At 43.7% G+C, this 24,228-nt stretch overlaps 1 protein-coding gene across 2 annotated transcripts in view; it reads right to left on the reverse strand.

The window, feature by feature from the left end:
* The window catches only part of LOC129813612 (sodium/potassium-transporting ATPase subunit alpha-2), a 30,084-nt gene that overhangs the window by 3,009 nt on the left and 2,847 nt on the right, over positions 1-24,228 (reverse strand). For both annotated transcript variants that reach the window (XM_055865953.1, XM_055865952.1), the window contains exons 3-20: positions 20,126-20,185; positions 19,232-19,435; positions 15,791-15,904; positions 15,077-15,211; positions 14,397-14,514; positions 13,987-14,255; positions 12,492-12,690; positions 12,026-12,135; positions 11,389-11,523; positions 11,099-11,178; positions 7,958-8,067; positions 7,535-7,710; positions 5,466-5,602; positions 3,142-3,292; positions 1,887-2,055; positions 1,621-1,775; positions 827-950; positions 297-442 (exon numbers count right to left, since the gene is read on the reverse strand). In XM_055865953.1, the coding sequence (XP_055721928.1) occupies positions 297-442; positions 827-950; positions 1,621-1,775; positions 1,887-2,055; positions 3,142-3,292; positions 5,466-5,602; positions 7,535-7,710; positions 7,958-8,067; positions 11,099-11,178; positions 11,389-11,523; positions 12,026-12,135; positions 12,492-12,690; positions 13,987-14,255; positions 14,397-14,514; positions 15,077-15,211; positions 15,791-15,904; positions 19,232-19,435; positions 20,126-20,185 (2,592 nt within the window). The remainder of the gene's footprint in view (positions 1-296; positions 443-826; positions 951-1,620; positions 1,776-1,886; positions 2,056-3,141; positions 3,293-5,465; positions 5,603-7,534; positions 7,711-7,957; positions 8,068-11,098; positions 11,179-11,388; positions 11,524-12,025; positions 12,136-12,491; positions 12,691-13,986; positions 14,256-14,396; positions 14,515-15,076; positions 15,212-15,790; positions 15,905-19,231; positions 19,436-20,125; positions 20,186-24,228) is intronic.

Here is a 24,228-nt window from a genome sequence, read left to right on the forward strand (position 1 = left end):
GTACTTACAATTGAAAACCTGTTGTAGTTGTGACTAAAAAGAAACATACTAACGCTGTGACAGCGTTGAAGAATTAACCTATACTTTTACAGACAGAAGCAACAGTGTTTAGGACCAATATATGAAGTCTTGATGCTTCCAACAGTTTAGATTTTGTATTGACTATACTTTTGTATTTTGTATTTAATGACAGTAGTATGTCAAGGTGTACGAGTTTACTTTCTAAAAAACATTGCTGTGGATCTGATAAATATAGCTACTGACTATATGGATATGTTAAACCCTCTCAGTCTCACCCATTGCTGTCCATAGCTGTCCTCCACCTCGTTGTTAGCACGGTCGTCCCATTTCAGACGGATGCCCAGCAGGGTCTCTGGCCAGAAGCCATTCTCAGCCAGGATCACAAAGTAGGTGAAAAAACCAGCCAGAGCCTGAATCATACCTGGGGAGAGAGAGAGACAATATAATACCTGTTTCAATAACTGGCAGGAACAACAGAGGGAAAAAAGACAAATGTACATCCCAAGTGGCAACCTATTCTCTATTTGGTGCACTACTTCTGACCACTACCACTATGGGCCCTGGTCAAAAGTAGTGCACTATATAGGGAATAGTGTACCATTTAGGACGTACACAAAATAATTTGTAATCATAATACTTATGTGCAAACATTGATGTGTGCTTTAGTTCTGTGGTGGACAGACACAAGGCTAGCATCCCAAATGGAGCCCTATTCCCTATATATTGCACTACTTCTGACTAGGGCCCATAAAGGGGTTCAATTTTAGGCCACAGAAACATGGATGAGCCTGTCAGGTATTCTGACCTATCTGTCCGTAGGCCATGCTGATCAGTCTGTCGTTCACCAGCTTGTCTGTCTTTGGGCACCTGGGCTGACGCTTCATAATGTCACTCTCAGCCGTCTCATAGGCCAATGAGATAGCAGGAACCTGTAACCAGAGATAGGGGTGAGAGGAGAGGGAGTTAAAGAATAGAGATGGAGAGAGCGAGAGGGAATTTATGTATGACAGACAGAACAATGTGTGACAGACAGAACAATGTGACAAAGTTATAGGTTCCGTAATAAGAAAAAGCCTTGACTATTGGTTGAAGGTATTACCAGTGAGGCAACAACAGGGCAATGTGTGAGTTGAAGTGGAAAATGAACATAACCCAGTGTGACACTAGAGTCCTCACAGCAGTGGATACAAATCCAGTTTGCTTTACAAGATTTAGTAGCTCTCACTCTGACCCAGGGCAGGGTAGTGGTGAGTTATAGATTGAAAGGTAATGTACGATCAAGCTGAGAGAATGTCTGCTTGTGACTGAGTGTCGAGAAGTAGAAATATGACCTGTGCATATAAAGTGGAACAGGGAAACCTGCACTCACTGAAATAGTTTTTAAGATGTATTGTTATTTAGCAGCAGAAAAAAAGTTCAAACAAATGAACTGCTAAAGAACCAAGGACCAATTAAGTAGTCCTGGACTAAAAAGCACTTTCAATGGTGATCCTCCATTGAGCTTTAAAGTCCAAGACTAATGCTTAATCTGTGTCCGGGAAACCGCCCCAAAGACTATTTCAGTGTGCAGGTTTTCCAGTCAGTAAGGCGGGTCCTCACCATGTCTGTGCCCAAGTCGATACAGAGGATGGTGACGGTGCCCAGGGGCAGGGGAATGCTGGCAATGATGAAGAGGAGGAAGGGGCTGATCTCTGGAATGTTACTTGTCAGTGTGTAGGCGATAGACTTCTTCAAGTTATCAAAGATCAGACGACCTGTTTGGGATTTAAGAAGAACAGATAGATCACGTTTTTTCACTTTCTTTCTTCCTTCTTTCCTTCATTCTTTCTTCCTTTCTTTCTTTCTTTCCTTCCTTCCTTTCTTACCTTCCTCCACTCCTGTGACAATAGATGCAAAATTGTCATCCAGGAGGATCATGTCTGCAGCCTGCTTGGAGACGTCAGACCCTGCAATCCCCATAGCAACCCCAATGTCAGCCTTCTTCAGGGCAGGCGAGTCGTTCACTCCGTCCCCAGTAACCGCCACGATTGCCCCCTAGAACAAGAGAATTCAAAGTCAGTAAATAAGACCAGACACCAGTCTCAACGTCAACAGTGAAGAGGCGACTCCGGCATGCTGGACTTCCAGGCAGAGTTGCAAAGAAAAAGCCGTATCTCAGACTGGCCAATAAAAATAAAAGATTAAGATGGGCAAAAGAACACAGACACTGGACAGAGAAACTCTGCCTAGAAGGCCAGCATCCCGGAGTCGCCACTTCACTGTTGACGTTGAGACTGGTGTTTTGCAGGTACTATTTAATGAAGCTGCTAGTTGAGGACTTGTGAGGTGTCTGTTTCTCAAACTAGACACTCTAATGTACTTGTCCTCTTGCTCAGTTGTGCACCGGGGCCTCCCACTCGTCTTTCTATTCTGGTTAGGGCCAGTTTGCGCTGTTCTGTGAAGGGAGTAGTACACAGCATGGAATAGCCTTCAATTCTTAGAACAAGAATAGACTGACGAGTTTCAGAAGAAAGTTCTTTGTTTCTGGCCATTTTGAGCCTGTAATCGAACCCACAAATACTGATGCTCCAGATACTCAACTAGTCTAAAGAACGCCAGTTTTATTGCTTCTTTAATCAGAACAACAGTTATCAGCTGTGCTAACATAATTGCTAAAGGGTTTTCTAATGGTCAATTAGCCTTTTAAAATTATAAGCTTGGATTAGCTAACACGACGTGCCTTTGGAACACAGGAGTGATGGTTGCTGATAATGGGCCTCTGTACACCTATGGAGATATTCCATTAAAAATCTGCCGTTTCCAACTACAATAGTAATTTACAACATTAACAATGTCTGCACTGTATTTCTGATCAATTTGATGTTATTTTAATGGACAATTTTTTTTGCTTTTCTTTCAAAAACAAAGACATTTCTAAGTGACCCTAAACTTTTGAACGGTAGTGTAAGTTTTATGGTATGTCAATTTTGGGACAGTTTTCCCATCAAATAATTTTCTATAGGGATAATAGCTTCCCAGTATCTCACTGCACAGGAGAATAGATTGAGAATCCCTGACTCATGCTTTAATTATAGAGACTCAAACACACACAAGCGCATACACACACAGACATCCTTTCACCGTTCTCTGGCAGCCCTCTACGATGATGAGTTTCTGCTGAGGTGATGTGCGGGCGAACACTATCTCCGTGTGGTTCCTGAGTAGGTCATCCAGGTACTCTGCGCTCATGTCCTTCAGGTCCCCTCCATGCACCACACAGGCCTTGGCATCCCTGGAAGAGACACACAGACACCAGGCCCCCAGTGAAAAACCACACAAATACACAGATACACACACACACACACACACAGGCGTGAACAGTCACACACACAAGCGCTCACATATGCACGGACGCACGCACACACACAGGCACACACACACTCTCTGGAAGAGAGACACAGATACAAGCCAACAGTGTTTTTTTTGTGTTTCGTTTATTTAAAAATGTAAAACAAGGTACACATATAACATTATGCACGTGATTTAGGATAATCTAGGATAAACACAGAAAAGTAAACAGCTTATTTCCATTGTGGTCTTCTTTCATGGTCGCATTTGTCAAGTTTGGCATATGTGGCACGGTAAAAAAAACAGACGCAAAAATGTAATGACATATGAGAACAACACACATGCGCAGACGTGGAAAGTCATACACACACACACACACACACACACACACACACACACACACACACACACACACACACACACACACACACACAGACACACATAGATACACACACACACACACACACACACACACACACACATAGATACACACACACACACACACACACACACACACACACATAGATACACACACACACACACACACACATAGATACACACACACACACACACACACACACACACACACATAGATACACACACACACACACACACACACACACACACACATAGATACACACACACACACACACACACACACACACACACATAGATACACACACACACACACACACACACATAGATACACACACACACACACACACACACACACACACACACACACACACACACAGACACATAGATACACACACACACACAGACACACATAGATACACACACACACACACACACACACATAGATACACACACACACACACACACACACACACACACACACACACACACACACAGACACATAGATACACACACACACACAGACACACATAGATACACACACACACACACACACACACATAGATACACACACACACACACACACACACACACACACACACACACACACACACACACAGACACATAGATACACACACACACACAGACACACATAGATACACACACACACACACACACACACATAGATACACACACACACACACACACACACACACACACACACACACACACACACAGACACATAGATACACACACACACACACACACACACATAGATACACACACACACACACACACACACACACACACACACACACACACACACATAGATACACACACACACACACACACACACACACACACACAGACACATAGATACACACACACACACACACACACAGACACATAGATACACACACACACACACACACACACACACAGACACATAGATACACACACACACACACACACACAGACACATAGATACACACACACACACACACACACAGACACATAGATACACACACACACACACACACACAGACACATAGATACACACACACACACACACACACACACACACACACACACACACACAGACACATAGATACACACACACACACACACACACAGACACATAGATACACACACACACACACACACACACACACAGACACATAGATACACACACACACACACACACACAGACACATAGATACACACACACACACACACACACACAGACACATAGACACACACACACACACACACACACACACACACACACACACACACACACAGACACATAGATACACACACACACACACACACACAGACACATAGATACACACACACACACACACACACACACACAGACACATAGATACACACACACACACACACACACAGACACATAGATACACACACACACACACACACACAGACACATAGATACACACACACACACACACACACAGACACATAGATACACACACACACACACACACACAGACACATAGATACACACACACACACACACACACAGACACATAGATACACACACACACACACACACACACACACAGACACATAGATACACACATACACACACACACACACACACACACACACACACACACACACACACACACACAGACACATAGATACACACACACACACACACACATAGATACACACACACACACACATAGATACACACACACACACGCATGTACAAACACCTGGGGTTGACTTGACTCAGGGGAATATTCAGTCTTTCAGCGATGTCCTCCACAGTCTCGTTGCCCTCGGAGATGATGCCCACGCCTTTAGCGATGGCTTTGGCAGTGATGGGATGGTCGCCAGTCACCATGATGACCTGACGGCATAGAGAATCATAAACATCATCATATGTCATCTATACCTGTCACCGTGACGACCTAAACGGCATAGAGAATCATAAACATCATCATATGTCATCTATACCTGTCACCGTGACGACCTAAACGGCATAGAGAATCATAAACATCATCATATGTCATCTATACCTGTCACCGTGACGACCTGACGGCATAGAGAATCATAAACATCACAACTATAAACACGTCATATGTCATCTATACCTGTCACCGTGACAACCTGACGGCATAGAGAATCATAAACATCATCACAACTATAAACACGTCATATGTCATCTATACCTGTCACCGTGACGACCTGACGGCATAGAGAATCATAAACATCATCACAACTATAAACACGTCATATGTCATCTATACCTGTCACCGTGACGACCTGACGGCATAGAGAATCATAAACATCCTCACAACTATAAACACGTCATATGTCATCTATACCTGTCACCGTGACGACCTGACGGCATAGAGAATCATAAACATCCTCACAACTATAAACACGTCATATGTAATCTATACCTGTCACCACATGAACTGTACTTCTGCTTGTTCCTTGTTTAGCTCATTTATAGACTTCCAGGAGATTATATATATACATATGTAGTATGTCATTTCTATTTTCATTTTACTCTAGTAACTCTCAAAATGCCCAGGTTTTCCAGAAATTCCAGTTGGAGGATTCCCGAATTTCCTAATTACTCCCTCCTGATTCCTAATTACTCCCTCCTGATTCCTAATTACTCCCTCCTGATTCCTAATTACTCCCTCCTGATTCCTAATTACTCCCTCCTGATTCCTAATTACTCCCTCCTGATTCCTAATTACTCCCTCCTGATTCCTAATTACTCCCTCCTGATTCCAAGAAACCTCCAACCATGATTTCTGGAAAACCTGGGAATTTGGGAAAGTATTTTTTGTTGTTGAGATTGTTAGATTGGTTAATTGATTGATTGGTTGGTTGATTAATTGATTAGTTGGTTGGTTGGTTAATTTATTCCTCAGTTGGTTGGTTGGTTGATTAATTGGTTAGTTAGTTAGTTAGTTGGTTGGTTGTTTAATTGATTTGTTGGTTGGTTTATTCATTGATTAGTTGGTTGGTTGGTTGGTTGGTTGGTTAATTAATTGATTAGGTAGTTAGTTGGTTGTTTGATTTATTTATTGGTTGGTTGATTAATTAGTTGGTTGATTAATTGATTAGTTGGTTGGTTGGTGAACTGATTAATTAGTTGGTTGTTGGTTGATTAATTGATTAGTTGGTTGGTTGAGTAATTTATTTGTTGGTTAGTTGATTAATTGATTAGTTGGTTGGTTGATTAATTAATTGATTAAGTAGTTAGTTGGTTGGTTGGTGGATTTATTGATTGGTTGATTCATTAATTAATTGGTTGGTTGGTGAATTGATGAATTAGTTGGTTGTTGATTGATTAATTGATTAGCTGGTTGATTGATTGATTAGTTGGTGGGTTGATTCATTGATTAGTTGGTTGGTTGAGTAATTTATTTGTTGGTTAGTTGAATAATTGATTAGTTGGTTGGTTGGTTGGTTGGTTGGTTGGTTGATTAATTAATTAATTGATTAAGTAGTTAGTTGGTTGGTTGGTAGATTTATTTATTGGTTGATTGGTTGATTAATTAATTAATTAGTTGGTTGGTTGGTGAATTGATTAATTAGTTGGTTGTTGGTTGATTAGTTGGTGGGTTGATTAATTGATTAGTTGGTGGGTTGATTAATTGATTAATTAGTTGGTTATTGATTGATTCATTGATTAGGTGGTTGAATGGTTTGTTGGTTTATTGGTTTATTGATTAGGTGGTTGGTTGAATGGTTTGTTGGTTGGTTTATTGATTAGGTGGTTGGTTTAATGGTTTGTTGGTTGGTTTATTGTGCCACTCACCTTAATCCCTGCGGAGCGGCATTTCCCCACAGCGTCGGGGACGGCGGCGCGAGGAGGGTCGATCATGGACATGAGACCAACAAAGCACAACCCTTTTATAGGGAAGTTGACTTCCTCACAGTCAAAGGAGAAGCCCCGAGGGAACTGGGCCGGAGACAGTGGCAAGTGGCAGAACCCTGATGGAGAGAGAAACACAACAAACAGACAGGAACTCTTTTATTTTTGTAATTTTTGGGGTGGAAGGAGATTCTGATGCTCTTTTGTATTTTATTGAGTGTTTATGATGGTACAGATGTAAGGAACAGATCAGGAGATGGGACGTGAAGAGGAAAGGCACAGATAATAGCCAGGTGGCATGTGTGGTCCGGATAGAGCAAACATAGTGCCATTAGGGACTCAACCTGTGTGCTGTAGTGTACGTACCTAGAACTCTCTCTCCCAGCCCTCCCAGCTCCATATAGGCACTTTGGAAAGCTTCGTTCCAGTTGGCGTCCATTGGAACCTCCTGGCCGTGGATCAAGATGGTGCTACACCTGAGAGACGCACAATAGCGGTTATTATTCACCTGTTGCTGTCAATCAGTGAGATACAGTCCCTTCAGAAATAATTAATTCCTTTTGACTTATTCCACATGTTGTTGTGTTACAGCCTGAATTCAAAATGGATTAAATAAATAAAAATATTTCCCATCTAAACACAATACCCCATAATGACAAAGTGAAAACGTGTTTTTAGAAATGTTAGCAAATGTTATGAAAATGAAATACAGAAAGATATAATTTACATGAATATTCAAACACCTGTGTCAAAATATGTTAGAATCACCTTAGGCAGTGATTACAATCTAAGAGCTTTGCATGCCTGGATTGTACAATATTTGCACATTAGTATATAACATTTTAAAAAATTCAGGCTCTGTTAAGTTGTTTGTTGATCATTGCTAGACAGCCATTTTAAAGTCTTGTCATTGATTTTCAAGCCGATTTAAGTCAAAACTGTAACTAGGCCACTCAGTATGTATTTGGCCATGTGTTTTAGGTTATTGTTCTGCTGAAAAGTGAATTTGTCTCCCAGGGCCTGTTGGAAAGCAGACTGAACCAAGTTTTCCTCTAGGATTTTGACTATGCTTAGCTAAATTCCTTTTCTTTTTATCCTAAAAAACTCCCTATTCATTGTCGACGACAAGCACATCCATAACATGATGCAGCCACCACCATGCTTGACAATATGAAGAGTGGTACTCAGTGATGTGTTGGATTTGCCCCAAACATAACATTTGTATTAAGGACATAAAGTTAATTTCTTTGCCACATTTTTTGCAGTATTACTTTAGTGCCTTATTGCAAACAGGATGTATGTTTTGGAATACGTTTTATTCTGTACAGGCTTCCTTCTCTGTCAGTTAGGTTAGTATTGTGGAGTAACTACAATGTTGTGGATCCATCCTCCGTTTTCTCCTATCACAGCCATTAAACTCTGTAACTGTTTTAAAGACACAATTGACCTCATGCTGAAATCCCTGAGCGGTTTCCTTCCTCTCCGGAAACTGATTTAGGCAGGACGCCTGTATCTTTGTAGTGACCGGGTGTATTGATACACCATCCAAAGTGTCATTAATAACTCCACCATGCTCAAAGGGATATTAAACGTTTGCTTTTTTTAGTTTTATCCATCTACCAATAGGTGACCTTCTTTACGAGGCAATGAAAAACCTCCCTTGTCTTTGTAGTTGAATCTGTGTTTGAAATTCACTGCTCGACTGCGGGACCTTAAAGATAATTGTATGTGTGGGGTACAGAGGTAGTCATTCAAAAATCATGTTAAACACTATTATTGCACACAGAGTGAGTCCACGCAATTTGTTAAGCACATTTTTACTCCTGAACTTATTTAGGCTTACCATAACTAAGGGGTTGAACACTTATTGACTCAAGGCATTTCACCTTTTCATTTAGTATTAATTTGTAAACACTTCTAAAAACATACATTGAACAAAAATGTAAACGTAACATGTAAAGTGTTGGTCCCATGCTTCATGAGCTGAAATAAAAGATCCCAGAAATTTTCCGTAAGCACAACAAGCTTATTTCTCTCAAATGTTGTGCACAAATGTGTTTACATCCCTGTTAGTGAGCAAGTCTCCTTTGCCAAGATAATCCATTCACCTGACAGGTGTGGCATATCAAAAAGCTAATTAAATAGCATGATCATTACACAGGTGCACCTTGTGCCGTGGACAAAAAAAAGGCCAGTCTAAAATGTGCAGTTTTGTCACACAACACAATGCCACAGATATATACGTTTTTATGGAGCGTACAATTGGCAGATAATTGAATGTTCGTTTTTCTACCATAAGCCGCCTCCAACATTGTTTTAGAGAACTTGGCAGTGCATCCAACCAGCCTCACAACCGCAAAACACATATAACCACATCAGCCCAGGACCTCCACATCTGGCTTCTTAACCTGCGGGATCATCGGAGACCAGCCACCCGGACAGCTGATGACACTGTGCGTTTGCCAACTGAAGAATTTCTGTACAAACTGTCAGAAACCGTCTCAGGGAAGATCATCCATGTGGTCGTCGTTCTCACCAGGGTCTTGACCAGACTGCAGTTCGGCGTTGTAACCGACTTCAGTGGGGAAAATGCTCTCCTTTGATGGAAACTGGCAGACTGGAGAAGTGTGCTATTCACGGATGAATCCCGGTTTCAAATGTACCGGACAGATGGCAGACAGCATGTGCGTCGTGTAATTTGCTGATGTCAACAATGTGAACAGGGTGCCCCATGGTGGCGGTGGGGTTATGGTATGGGCAGGCATAAGTTACAGACAATGAAAACAATACGACAGCGTGTTCCAGTTCCCGCCAATATCCAGCAACTTCACACAGCCATTGAAGGGGATTGGGACAGCATTCCACAGGCCACAATCAACAGCCTGATCAAGTCAATGCGAAGGACATGTGTCACGCTGCATGAGGCAAATGGTGGTCATACCAGATTCTGACTGGGTTTCTGATCCACGCCCCTACCTGTTTTTTTAAAGGTATCTGTGACCAACAGATGCATATCTGTATTCCCAGTCATGTGAAGTCCATAGATTAGGACCTAATGAAGTCATTTAAATTGACTGATTTACTTATATGAACTGTAACTCAGAAAAATCTTTGAAATTGTTGCATGTTGCGTTTATATTTATTTCGGTGTAATTCCATTATGAGGTATTGTGTGTAGACCAATGACACATAATCGTAATTTAATCCATTTTAAATTCAGGCCGTAACACAACAAAATGTGGAAAAAGTCAAGGGGTGTGAATACTTTCTGAAAGCGCTGTATGATCTGCCACACTGATCACTGTAAAGTTGTATTCAGCGCATGTGACAAATAAAATATGTATCTACCATAGAGTTGGATAGAGGGCTATGTATCTTTGGCATAGTGGTTTCTTTGACAGCATGGGCAGCACCATTGAGCACTATATCCAAATATCTCTATCCAACTCTTTGGTATCTACACATTGAGAGACACATTGGTTAGTCAGGTTTGATGTAAATAAATACCGGTCCAATATTCTTTCAGGTGCTCCCTTCATAACGAGTAGGTGGCCATTTTCATTGTCCTCTTGTTCATGAATGGAAAGCTTTAAAAGGAGAGAGATGGTAGAAGATAAGAGTATATATTAGTGGGAAGTGGTTTTTACATGGTCAACTTTTTATCTTTGCTGTCATTACATATTTGGGGGTTCAAAGGACTTGGATAGTTCTGTAGGTGTTTTTTTTACAACAAATAAATTAATTTTGGTTTCTGCAGTTGTTTCTTTGATGTATATGTTTGTGTAGTAATTATATACCTGGTACTTGTTGGTCGAGTTGAAGGGTATCTCTCCCACTTTGGTGTTTCTTTCTCTCATGGAGCGGACACACCCACAGGAGAGCTCAATACATTTCAACAGAGCAGATTCCGACGCATCGCCCGCAGTGTCCCTCTAAGAAACGCACAGCATCAAACAGTCAGGAGGAGACAGTCTATTCACATTGTCAGAATGGTTTGCTGGCTGGGAAAATGTTGTCAGTATGTTCAGTATGGAACTCTGATGTTATTGTAGCAGTAATGAAGGGATTTTATTCGATTCAATGTCTGCTTCCCCAAAATGATTCTTTTTTTTTTAAAGCAAACGCTTTTATCCAGAGCAACTTACTGTAGTGAGTGTTTACATTTTCATATTTGTTTTACTGGTCCCTCGTGGGAATTGAACCCACAACGCTGGCATTGCGAGCACAAATGCTCTACCAACTGAGCTACACTATCTCCTATTAAGTGCACTAAATAGGCGCCATTTGGAATTCAGACAGTGGGTGTGTCTAAATTATGTTTAGTCACATGGGTATAGGTGTAAAGTGGCCCTTCATAGAGTTGGATAGAGCGTGCCCTTGCTACAAAGCATGTTTAATGTGCCATCTAGCCAACTCTATGTGAACATTCCCTACCTTCAGAATGGGGAAGTTTTCCTGCCCAGCTTTGAACTCAGCACGGTTACAGAGTCCAGCCACGCGGGACAGAGCATGCCATGTAGCCGAGCTCTTATCAAAGGTAGCACCTGAGAGAGAGAACACATGAGAAGCATTCGACTTTACAGAGGGAGGACGTACTGTATCAATGTGATTGGTTGCAAAATTCTGGTTACTTTCCCCACATTCCCAGGTTTTCAAGAAATTCCCGGTTGAAGGATTCACAGATTTCCTGTGTTTTTCATCCTGATTCTGGGAATCTTCCAACTGGGATCTTTGCAACCCTAGACTTAGAGGATTGATGCACTGTGTCATTGTGAATGAGCTCTATCAGTATCAGCATTCATATTATGATTCAGCTCATTTTTCAGAGCAGAGTAGTCCACTAATTCAATGTGTCTGGTCGAGTTTGGAAAAGACAGATGATGTCTGTGGGTGGTCTCACCAGACTGGTCCTCCGTAGTGTCGGCCTCATGGATCATGTTGTCGAACCACATGTGGGCCACGGTCATGCGGTTCTGGGTCAGAGTGCCTGTCTTGTCGGAACAGATGGTAGAGGTAGAACCCAGGGTCTCCACAGCTTCCAGATTCTTGACCAGACAGTTCTTCTTGGCCATACGCTTGGCAGTGAGGGTGAGACATACCTGAGAGAGAGAGGGGGGGGGGGGGATGGATGGATGGAGAGAAAGAGAGAGAGAGAGCGAGATGGATGGAGAGATGGATGGATGGAGAAAGAGAGACAGAGAGAGATGGATGGAGAGATGTACGGAGAGAGAGAGATGGATGGAGAGAGAGAGATGGATGGAGAGATGTACAGAGAGAGAGAGATGGATGGAGAGATGGATGGATGGAGAGAGAGAGACAGAGAGAGATGGATGGAGAGATGTACAGAGAGAGAGAGATGGATGGAGAGATGGATGGATGGAGAGAGAGAGACAGAGAGAGATGGATGGAGAGATGTACAGAGAGAGAGAGATGGATGGAGAGATGGATGGATGGATGGATGGATGGATGGATGGATGGAGAGAGAGACAGGTGGATGGAGAGATGTATGGATGAGAGAGAGAGAGAGATGGATGGAGAGATGTACGGAGAGAGAGAGATAGATGGAGAGATGGATGGATGGAGAGAGAGAGAGATGGATGGAGAGATGTACGGAGAGAGAGAGACAGAGAGAGATGGATGGAGAGATGTACAGAGAGAGAGAGATGGATGGAGAGATGGATGGATGGATGGATGGATGGATGGATGGATGGATGGAGAGAGAGAGAGAGACAGGTGGATGGAGAGATGTATGGATGAGAGAGAGAGAGAGATGGATGGAGAGATGTACGGAGAGAGAGAGATGGATGGAGAGATGGATGGATGGAGAGAGAGAGAGATGGGTGGATGGATGGAGAGAGAGAGAGAGAGATGGATGGATGGAGAGAGAGAGAGAGTTTGGGTTTGAATCTGGCCCACTGCTCTTAAGGGCTCCACACAGTCTATGCAATGGATCCTCATTGGATCCTCAATAGATCCTCAATGGGTCCTCAATGGATCCTCAATGGATCCTCATTGGATCCTCAATAGATCCTCAATGGATCCTCAATAGATCCTCAATGGATCCTCAATGGATCCTCAATGGATCCGACGGAGCTTTGTTTGCGTAGTTCTATGTACTTTTCTGTAGCGGAATTTTTTTGCAACGCGACGCAAACGGAGCTCCGTAGCGTAGATGGTGATATCCCTCTCCACCTCTCTGTCTTATCCAATAAATAAAACATACGGAAGGAGAAGGACTTCCCCACTCCTTATTTAAAAAAATAATTTGGCCCATATAACAGTCTGACTCACAGTGACGGTCGCTTTGACAGACTAGCATCCTGTCCAGGGGTGTACAGGAGATGGGCTCCTGCACTATGGGTCATTCTGGCTCGGACATACAAGGCTTAACTCACAGTGACTGTGGCCAGCAGGCCCTCGGGGACGTTGGCGACGATGATGCCAATGAGGAAGATGACGGCCTCCAGCCAGGTGTACCCCAGGATGATGGCCAGGATGAAGAAGCTGACCCCCAGGAATACAGCCACGGCCGTGATCAGTTGAATGAAGTGTTCAATCTCCATGTTGATGGGAGTTTGGCCCGTCTCCAGCCCAGAGGCCAGGGTGGCAATACGACCCATCACTGTATGGTCTCCAGTCCCTACTACTACACCATGGGCTGTACCTGAGGGAGGGAGTGATGGGAGGGTCAGGTCAGGTCTCCCTTGTAAAACAAGTCTTCTGACTTCAATGGGACTTCCTATATAAATAAAGGTTAAATACAAATAAATGAATAAAAAGACAGGAAAGGATTTGTCCTACTGACCCTCCACACAGTTGGTTGAGAAGAAGGCGATGTTTCGAGTCTCCAGGGGGTTCTCATGGGTGAACTCCGGTGTGCGTGTCTGAGGCTCTGATTCTCCAGTCAGAGAGGAGTTATCCACCTTCACACACAGACAGAAAAAAGTTATTGAGAGAGAGAGAAAGAGAGAATGAGAGAAAGAGAGCAACTACATGATCCAGCCTTCTTGGACCCCCTGCCATCTCCTCCTCTCCTCTCCTCCCCTCTCCTCTCCTCTCCTCTCCTCTCCTCTCCTCTCCTCTCCTCTCCTCTCCTCTCCTCCCCTCTCCTCCTCCCTTCCCCTCACCTCTTCTCTAATCTCCTCCCCTCTCCTCCTCCCCTCACCTCTTCTCTAATCTCCTCCCCTCCCTCCCTAACCTCCCCTCCCCTCTCCTCTCCTCCCCTCTCCTCCTCTCCTCCTCTCCCCTCCCCTCCCGTCTCCTCCTCCCCTCCCTTCCCATCTCCTCTCCTCTCCTCTCCTCTCCCCTCCTCCCCTCTCCTCTCCTCCCCTCTCCTCTCGTCTCCTATTCTCTCCCCCTCCCCTCTCCTCTCCTCTCCCCTCTCCTCTCCTCTTCTCTCCTCCTCCCCTCCCCTCTCCTCTCCTCTCCTCCTCCCCTCTCCTCTCCTCTCCTCTCCTCTCCTCTCCTCTCCTCTCCTCTCCTTACCTTGCAGCCCGCGGCTGAGACGACTCGGAGGTCGGCAGGGATCCTGTCTCCTCCTTTGATCTCCACCAGGTCTCCCCTCACCACTAGCTCTGCATTGATCGTCATCTTCTCTCCTTCCCTGATCACCAGGGCTTGCTGCCAGGGATGGAGGGATGGAGGGATGGAGGGATGGATAAGCGAGAGGAGGGATGAAAGAAAAAGACAAAGGGGAGGATGAAACAAGAGAATTAAATGTTTTTTGGCAAACATTCATTGGCAAATCCAAAGTTGGCTCAAATTATTAGCTGTGTTATGTTGGTTAAGCTTATTATGCTTATCAAGTCAGTGTAAGGCCCACTCGAGGCACTCAAAGGAAAGAAAATGGTTCTCTGAAGCTCAGTTAGTAGAGCTTGGTACTTACAACGCCAGCATAGCGGATTCAATTCCCAGGACCACCCATACATGAATTGTATGTAAGTCGATTTGGATAAAAACGTCTGCTAAATGGCATATATTGTTATTATATTAGAGAAAATGAGTCTAAATCTAAGACTATACAAGTGATTTTAGCCTGTTCTAGGCTTTACGAACTGCCAGCGTCCCAAATTGCACCCTACACCCTATATAGTGCATTACCTCTAACCAGCACCCTGGGCCCTGGTCAAAAGTAGTGCACTATAAAGGAAATAGGGTGCCATTTGGGAATCACATGTACACTGTGCAGTCTCAGCTCACCTGAGGAACCATGTTCTTGAAGGAGTCCATGATGCGGGAGCTCTTGGCCTCTTGGTAGTAGGAGAAACAGCCAGTTATGATGACCACAGCTGACAAGACCACACCCAGGTACAACTATTATGGGAAAGGGAGGGAGGGAAAGAGAGTGAGAAAGACAGGGAGACAGAGAGAGACACAATGAGAGAGAGAGACACAATGAGAGAGAGAGAGAGAGAGAAACATTTCACTTGCTTTGGCAATGTAAACATGTTTCCCATGCCAATAAGGCCCTTTGAATTGTATTTAATTGAAAGAGAGAGGGGGAGAGAGAGAGACAATTAGAGAAAGAGAGAGAGACAATTAGACCCAACCAAATCATTTGAAAATAAAAAGACACCCACAGAGGACATAAACAAGCCACAGATTGTACACCTTATGGACTCAAACGGGAAATATATACAAGAAAATAAACTTTTTCCCAAACACACAGTGTCTAAACTCCCTAGAATCCCTATACTTTAATGAAGACAGCTTCTCCACCCTGGAGGGGGAAATCAATCATTTCCAGGCCCAGGGACATGTACTAGTCTGTGGCGACCTAAATGCCAGAACTGGACAAGAACCTGACACCCTCAGCACACAGGGGGACAAACACCTACCTGGAGGTGAAAGCATTACCACCCCCAACTACGACAACATAACCAACAAAAAACGGGTCACAACTCCTGCAGCACTGTCGCACACTGGGTATGTATAGTACATAGTCATTGGTAGGCTTCGAGAGGACTCCTACGGTAGGTACACTTATAGCTCATCTCTTGGCAGTACTACTGTAGACTAATATCACTGACTTCAACCCAGAGTCTCTCAGAGCGTTCACAGTCAGCCCACTGACACCCCTATCAGATCACAGAAAAATCACAGGCTACTTGAACAGAACAATCCTCAATCATGAGGCATCAAATCAAAGGAGCTGAATAATATTAAGAAATGCTATAGATGGAAGGAAAGTAGTGTGGAAAATTACCAAAAAACAATTAGGCAACAACACATTAAATCCCTTTTAGACAACTTCCTGGACAAAACTTTTCACTGTAATAGTGAAGGTATAATCTTGGCAGTAGAAAACCTAAACAGTCTATTTGACCTCTTAACTTCCCTGCCAAATCTAAAAACGTCAAACAGAAATCCGAAGAAAATGAACAACAATGACAAATGGTTTGATGAAGAATGCAAAAACCGAAGAAAGAAATTGAGAAACCTATCCAACCAAAAATATAGAGACCCAATAAACCTGATTCTACACCTTCACTATGGTGAATCACTAAAACAATACAGAAATACACAACGGAAAAAGAAGGAACAGCACATCAGAAATTAGCTCAATGTAATTGAAGAATCCATAGACTTGAACCACTTTTGGGAAAATTGGAAAACACTAAACAAACAACAACACGAAGAGTTATCTATCCAAAACGGAGATGTGTGGGTAAACCACTCCTCCAATCTTTTCGGCCCTATAACAAAGTACAAACAGCAAAAACATATACATGATCAAATACAAATCTTAGAATCAACTATTAAAGACTACCAGAACCCACTGGATTCTCCAATTACATTGAATGAACTACAGGACAAAATACAAAACCTCCAACTTAAAATGGCCTGTGGTGTTGATGGTATCCTCAATGAAATTATACAATATAGATACCACAATATAGAGACTATACTTAAACTCTTTAAATCATTCTTGGCTCTGGCATCTTCGCCAATATTTGCAACCAAGGACTGATCACCCCAAACCACAAAAGTGGAGATAAATTTGACCGCAATATATACTGTGGGATATGCGTCAACATCAACCTTGGGAAATTCCTCTGTATTATCATTAACAGCACACTCCTACATTTACTCAGGGAAAACAATGTACTGAGAAAATGTCAAATTGGCTTTATAGCAAATTACCATACGACAGACCACGTATTCACCCTGCACACCCTAATTGACAAACAAACCAAAACAAAGGCAAAGTCTTCTCATGCTTTGTTGATTTCAAAAAAGCTTTTGACTCAATTTGGCATGAGGGTCTGCTAAACAAATTGATGGAAAGTGGTGTCGGGGGAACAACATATAACATTATAAAATCCATGTACACACACAACAAGTGTGCGGTTAAAATTGGCAAAAAACACACACATTTCTTTCCACAGGGTCGTGGGGTGAGACAGGGATGCAGCTTAAGCTCCTCCCTCTTCAACATATATATATCAACGAATTGGCGAGGGCTCTAGAATAGTCTGCAGCACCCGGGTTCACAATACTAGAATCTGAAGTCAAATGTCTACTGTTTGCTAAGGATCTGGTGCTTCTGTCCCCAACCAAGGAGGGCCTACAGCAGCACCTAGATCTTCTGCACAGATTCTGTCAGACCTGGGACCTGACAGTAAAATCTCAGTAAGGATAAAATAATGGTGTTCCAAAAAAGGTCCCGTTGCTCGGACCACAAATATAAATTCCATCTTGACACTGTTGCCCTAGAGCACACAAAAAAACTATGCATGCCTCGGCCTAAACATCAGCGCCACAGATAACTTCCACAAAGCTGTGAACGATCTTCCAACTATTATTTGTTATGTTTGAAATGTGAAACGGCCACACAGAGCAACAGAGATAATTACAGACACCTGTAATAATCTGAAGTACCCCAAAATACCACTAGATGTCATCTGATAAAATAAAAAATAAAAGTAAACAAAAGTAAAATAAAGTTACCAAAATTCTGGTAGTTTACTGGTAAACGTCAAAAGATTCTAGTAATATAGTTTACAACCTTAATCCAAAGCGATTTACTGTCATGTATGCAAAAAAAAATGTATGTATAGGTTATTGGCTTTGCACTACACAGTATATGACAGAATAACAACATATTAGTCTGTGAAGTGAAGTTGATGTTGATGATGATGATGGTTGTTTGTAGTATGTAGCATGTAATATGTTTGCAGTCAGGTGTGCATTGATTACAATAGACAGTGTTCGCTAATAACTGTACTGTGACTATATAGCCTGAGTGCCAGTCTGTGACTATATAGCCTGAGTGCCAGTCTGTGACTATATAGCCTGAGTGCCAGTCTGTGACTATATAGCCTGAGTGCCAGTCTGTTTGTGCTATATCGTACATCTCCTTGTCACTCAGTCCCATTACAAAAGGCCAGAGCACACACAGATCTGGGACTCAGGCTAGTAACTGACAAATGTAACATGAACATATAACGTACCATAGTCTGGCTGATAGACCATGTTAGACGCAAAGAAGGGTTGTAGTGTATAGACTGCTATACTGTAGGGAATCTGGAGTGATTGATAGCCACCGAATGGGATCAAAGGGCCATGGCTGTGCAAAGGACTGGAGTGTTTCGTCTAGTGAACAGATGTTATGTTGTCTAGCCTTGTGGTGGTTCTTACGTTGTCATTGGCTGGCTCGTCCTCTGTGGCCACCTGGATGCTGTAGGCCAGGAAGCAGAGGATGGCACCGATCCAGAGGAGCAAGGAGAAACCCCCGAACAGCTGGCGGCAGAACTTCACCCACTCTGGGGTGGTGGGAGGAGGAGTCAACACATTGGGCCCCTCCCTGGCCAGCACCTCCAGAGCCTTGGCATTGGTCAGACCCTGGAACACAAGTACCGTCCGTCAAGGAATAAGTCAATAGATACACCATCACTACAGAGACGGTACAATTCACAACAACAGAATCAGGTTTTTTTATTTGTAGTTGCCCTTTGTGATAGAAGCAGCACATTTCACATCACAACTATGACATGTCTAAAGAAGTCTTTTTAACTATAGTGCCATCATTGATTTTGTCTCTGGCGTCCATTTCCAACATGGCCACTGAACAACATTGTGGTTCTGTGTGAGATAAGGTCAGTAGGATTACAGATGTGATATACAGACCTCTGTCACTTCACTGATATTCACTATAATACCACTGAACACAACTAATAAAGATCCCTTGGCTGCGTTCCCATGTGGGACAGGGATGAGAACCCTGTGGACTCAATTTGGACCACCAATGGACCAAAGTAACAGTTGTGTGTGTGGGTGTGTGTAGCGAGGACAGAGGCAATAGCTATGTAGAGATTAGATCAGGCCTGGGAGACTAAAGTTATTAAATAGCAGAGCAGAAGGAAGAGAGAGAGTGAGTGTGAGTGTGAGTGTGAGTGTGAGTGTGAGTGTGAGTGTGTGTGTGTGTGTGTGTGTGTGTGTGTGTGTGTGTGTGTGTGTGTGTGTGTGTGTGTGTGTGTGTGTGTGTGTGTGTGTGTGTGTGTGTGTGTGTGTGTGTACGTGCATGCTTGTTACCCGAGTCAGGTCGACTCCGTAGCGTCTTCCCAGATCGTCCAATGATATCTTGTGATCATCCTGTGAAAGAACAGCAGAATAATCTGACTTCCTCAAATGTACTGTCACAGCCAGGTCACTATTCAAAATATTAAATCTAGCACAATCACGTTTTGACACACGTGACAGCCAGATGGCACCCCTATTCCCTGTTTGGTGCTAGTCAGGTCCCTTATCTGTTTGGTGCTAGTCTGGTCCCTTATCTGTTTGGTGCTAGTCTGGTCCCTTATCTGTTTGGTGCTAGTCTGGTCCCTTATCTGTTTGGTGCTAGTCTGGTCCCTTATCTGTTGGTGCTAGTCTGGTCCCTTATCTGTTTGGTGCTAGTCTGGTCCCTTATCTGTTTGGTGCTAGTCTGGTCCCTTATCTGTTTGGTGCTAGTATGGTCCCTTATCTGTTTGGTGCTAGTCTGGTCCCTTATCTGTTAGGTGCTAGTATGGTCCCTTATCTGTTTGGTGCTAGTCTGGTCCCTTATCTGTTAGGTGCTAGTCTGGTCCCTTATCTGTTAGGTGCTAGTCTGGTCCCTTATCTGTTTGGTGCTAGTCTGGTCCCTTATCTGTTAGGTGCTAGTCTGGTCCCTTATCTGTTTGGTGCTAGTCTGGTCCCTTATCTGTTTGGTGCTAGTCTGGTCCCTTATCTGTTTGGTGCTAGTCTGGTCCCTTATCTGTTAGGTGCTAGTCTGGTCCCTTATCTGTTTGTGCTAGTCTGGTCCCTTATCTGTTTGGTACTAGTCTGGTCCCTTATCTGTTTGGTACTAGTCTGGTCCCTTATCTGTTAGGTGCTAGTCTGGTCCCTTATCTGTTAGGTGCTAGTCTGGTCCCTTATCTGTTTGGTACTAGTCTGGTCCCTTATCTGTTAGGTGCTAGTCTGGTCCTTTATCTGTTTGTGCTAGTCTGGTCCCCTTATCTGTTCGTGCTAGTCCGGTCCCTTATCTGTTTGCACTAGTCTGGTCCCTTATCTGTTTGTGCTAGTCTGATCCCTTATCTGTTTGGTGCTAGTCTGGTCCCCTTATCTGTTTGTGTTAGTCCGGTCCCTTATCTGTTTGTGCTAGTCTGGTCCCTTATCTGTTGGTGCTAGTCTGGTCCCTTATCTGTTAGGTGCTAGTCTGGTCCCTTATCTGTTAGGTGCTAGTCTGGTCCCCTTATCTGTTGGTGCTAGTCTGGTCCCTTATCTGTTAGGTGCTAGTCTGGTCCCTTATCTGTTTGGTGCTAGTCTGGTCCCCTTATCTGTTTGTGCTAGTCTGGTCCCTTATTTGTTAGGTGCTAGTCTGGTCCCTTATCTGTTTGTGCTAGTCTGGTCCCTTATCTGTTTGGTGCTAGTCTTGTCCCCTTATCTGTTAGGTGCTAGTCTGGTCCCTTATCTGTTTGTGCTAGTCCGGTCCCTTATCTGTTTGGTGCTAGTCTGGTCCCTTATTTGTTAGGTGCTAGTCTGGTCCCTTATCTGTTTGTGCTAGTCTGGTCCCTTATCTGTTTGGTGCTAGTCTTGTCCCCTTATCTGTTAGGTGCTAGTCTGGTCCCTTATCTGTTTGTGCTAGTCTGGTCCCTTATCTGTTTGGTGCTAGTCTTGTCCCCTTATCTGTTAGGTGCTAGTCTGGTCCCTTATCTGTTAGGTGCTAGTCTGGTCCCTTATCTGTTTGTCCGAATGTCTGGTCCCTTATCTGTTAGGTGCTAGTCTGGTCCCCTTATCTGTTTGGTGCTAGTCTTGTCCCCTTATCTGTTAGGTGCTAGTCTGGTCCCTTATCTGTTTGGTGCTAGTCTTGTCCCCTTATCTGTTAGGTGCTAGTCTGGTCCCTTATCTGTTTGTGCTAGTCCGGTCCCTTATCTGTGTGTGCTAGTCTGGTCCCTTATCTGTTTGTGCTAGACTGGTCCCTTATCTGTTTGTGCTAGTCTTGTCCCCTTATCTGTTTGTGCTAGTCCGGTCCCTTATCTGTTTGTGCTAGTCTGGTCCCCTTATCTGTTTGGTGCTAGTCTTGTCCCCTTATCTGTTAGGTGCTAGTCTGGTCCCTTATCTGTTTGTGCTAGTCCGGTCCCTTATCTGTGTGTGCTAGTCTGGTCCCTTATCTGTTTGTGCTAGTCTGGTCCCTTATCTGTTTGTGCTAGTCCGGTCCCTTATCTGTTTGTGCTAGTCTGGTCCCCTTATCTGTTTGTGCTAGTCTGGTCCCCTTATCTGTTTGTGCTAGTCTGGTCCCCTTATCTGTGTGTGCTAGTCTGGTCCCTTATCTGTTTGTGCTAGTCTGGTCCCTTATCTGTTTGTGCTAGTCCGGTCCCTTATCTGTTTGTGCTAGTCTGGTCCCTTATCTGTTTGTGCTAGTCTGGTCCCCTTATCTGTTTGTGCTAGTCTGGTCCCCTTATCTGTTGGTGCTAGTCTGGTCCCTTATCTGTTAGGTGCTAGTCTGGTCCCTTATCTGTTTGGTGCGAGTCTGGTCCCTTATCTGTTAGGTGCTAGTCTGGTCCCTTATCTGTTTGGTGCTAGTCTGGTCCCTTATCTGTTGGTGCTAGTCTGGTCCCTTATCTGTTTGTGCTAGTCTGGTCCCCTTATCTGTTTGTCCGAATGTCTGGTCCCTTATCTGTTTGGTGCTAGTCTGGTCCCTTATCTGTTGGTGCTAGTCTGGTCCCTTATCTGTTTGGTGCTAGTCTGGTCCCTTATCTGTTTGTGCTAGTCTGGTCCCTTATCTGTTTGTGCTAGTCCGGTCCCTTATCTGTTTGTGCTAGTCTGGTCCCCTTATCTGTTTGTGCTAGTCTGGTCCCCTTATCTGTTTGTGCTAGTCTGGTCCCCTTATCTGTTGGTGCTAGTCTGGTCCCTTATCTGTTAGGTGCTAGTCTGGTCCCCTTATCTGTTTGTGCTAGTCTGGTCCCTTATCTGTTAGGTGCTAGTCTGGTCCCTTATCTGTTTGGTGCTAGTCTGGTCCCTTATCTGTTAGGTGCTAGTCTTGTCCCCTTATCTGTTTGTGCTAGTCTGGTCCCTTATCTGTTAGGTGCTAGTCTGGTCCCTTATCTGTTTGGTGCTAGTCTGGTCCCTTATCTGTTTGGTGCTAGTCCGGTCCCTTATCTGTTTGTGCTAGTCTGGTCCCTTATCTGTTTGTGCTAGTCTGGTCCCTTATCTGTTTGTGCTAGTCCGGTCCCATATCTGTTTGTGCTAGTCCGGTCCCATATCTGTTTGTGCTAGTCCGGTCCCATATCTGTTTGTGCTAGTCCGGTCCCATATCTGTTTGTGCTAGTCCGGTCCCATATCTGTTTGTGCTAGTCCGGTCCCATATCTGTTTGTGCTAGTCCGGTCCCATATCTGTTTGTGCTAGTCCGGTCCCATATCTGTTTGGTGCTAGTCTGGTCCCATATCTGTTTGTGCTAGTCCGGTCCCATATCTGTTTGTGCTATCATACCAAATATGTTTGACATGACAAGGAGTGGCTTGATTTCACTAACAGACTGGTACCCAGACTAATTTGGTGCACTACTGCTCTGGTCAACAGTAGTGCAGTACATAGATTGTCTTCAGAAAGTATTCATATCCCTTGACTTATTCCACATTGTGTTGTGTTACCATCTGAAATCCTGCCATCCAGGACCTCTACACCAGGCGGTGTCAAAGGAAGGCCCTAAAAATTGTCAAAGACTAGAGCCACGCTAGTCATAGAATGTTCTCTCTGCTATCGCACAGCAAGCTGTACCGGAGTGCCAAGTCTAGGTCCAAGAGGCTTCTAAACAGCTTCTACCCCCAAGCCATAAGACTCCTGAACATCTAGTCAAATGGCTACCCAGACTGCTGCTCTTTAATTATTTGTTCCTTTTATTTCTTATTTATTTTAGGTATTTTTCTTAAAACTGCATTGTTGTTTAAGGGCTTGTAAGTAAGCATTTCACTGTAAGGTCTACAACTTCGGCGATTGTGGCAAAATTGATGAAATAGATTTTTTGCTCACCCATCTATATACACACAATGCCCCAGAGGGACAAAGTGAAAACAGAAGTATTCACACCCCTGAGTCAATACATGTTAGAATCACCTTTGGCAGCGATTACATAGATCTTGTCATAGATTTTCAAGCCGATTTAAGTCAAAACTGTAAC

This window comes from Salvelinus fontinalis, chromosome 17 (assembly GCF_029448725.1).
Source record: "Salvelinus fontinalis isolate EN_2023a chromosome 17, ASM2944872v1, whole genome shotgun sequence".
Taxonomy (NCBI): Eukaryota; Metazoa; Chordata; class Actinopteri; order Salmoniformes; family Salmonidae; genus Salvelinus; species Salvelinus fontinalis.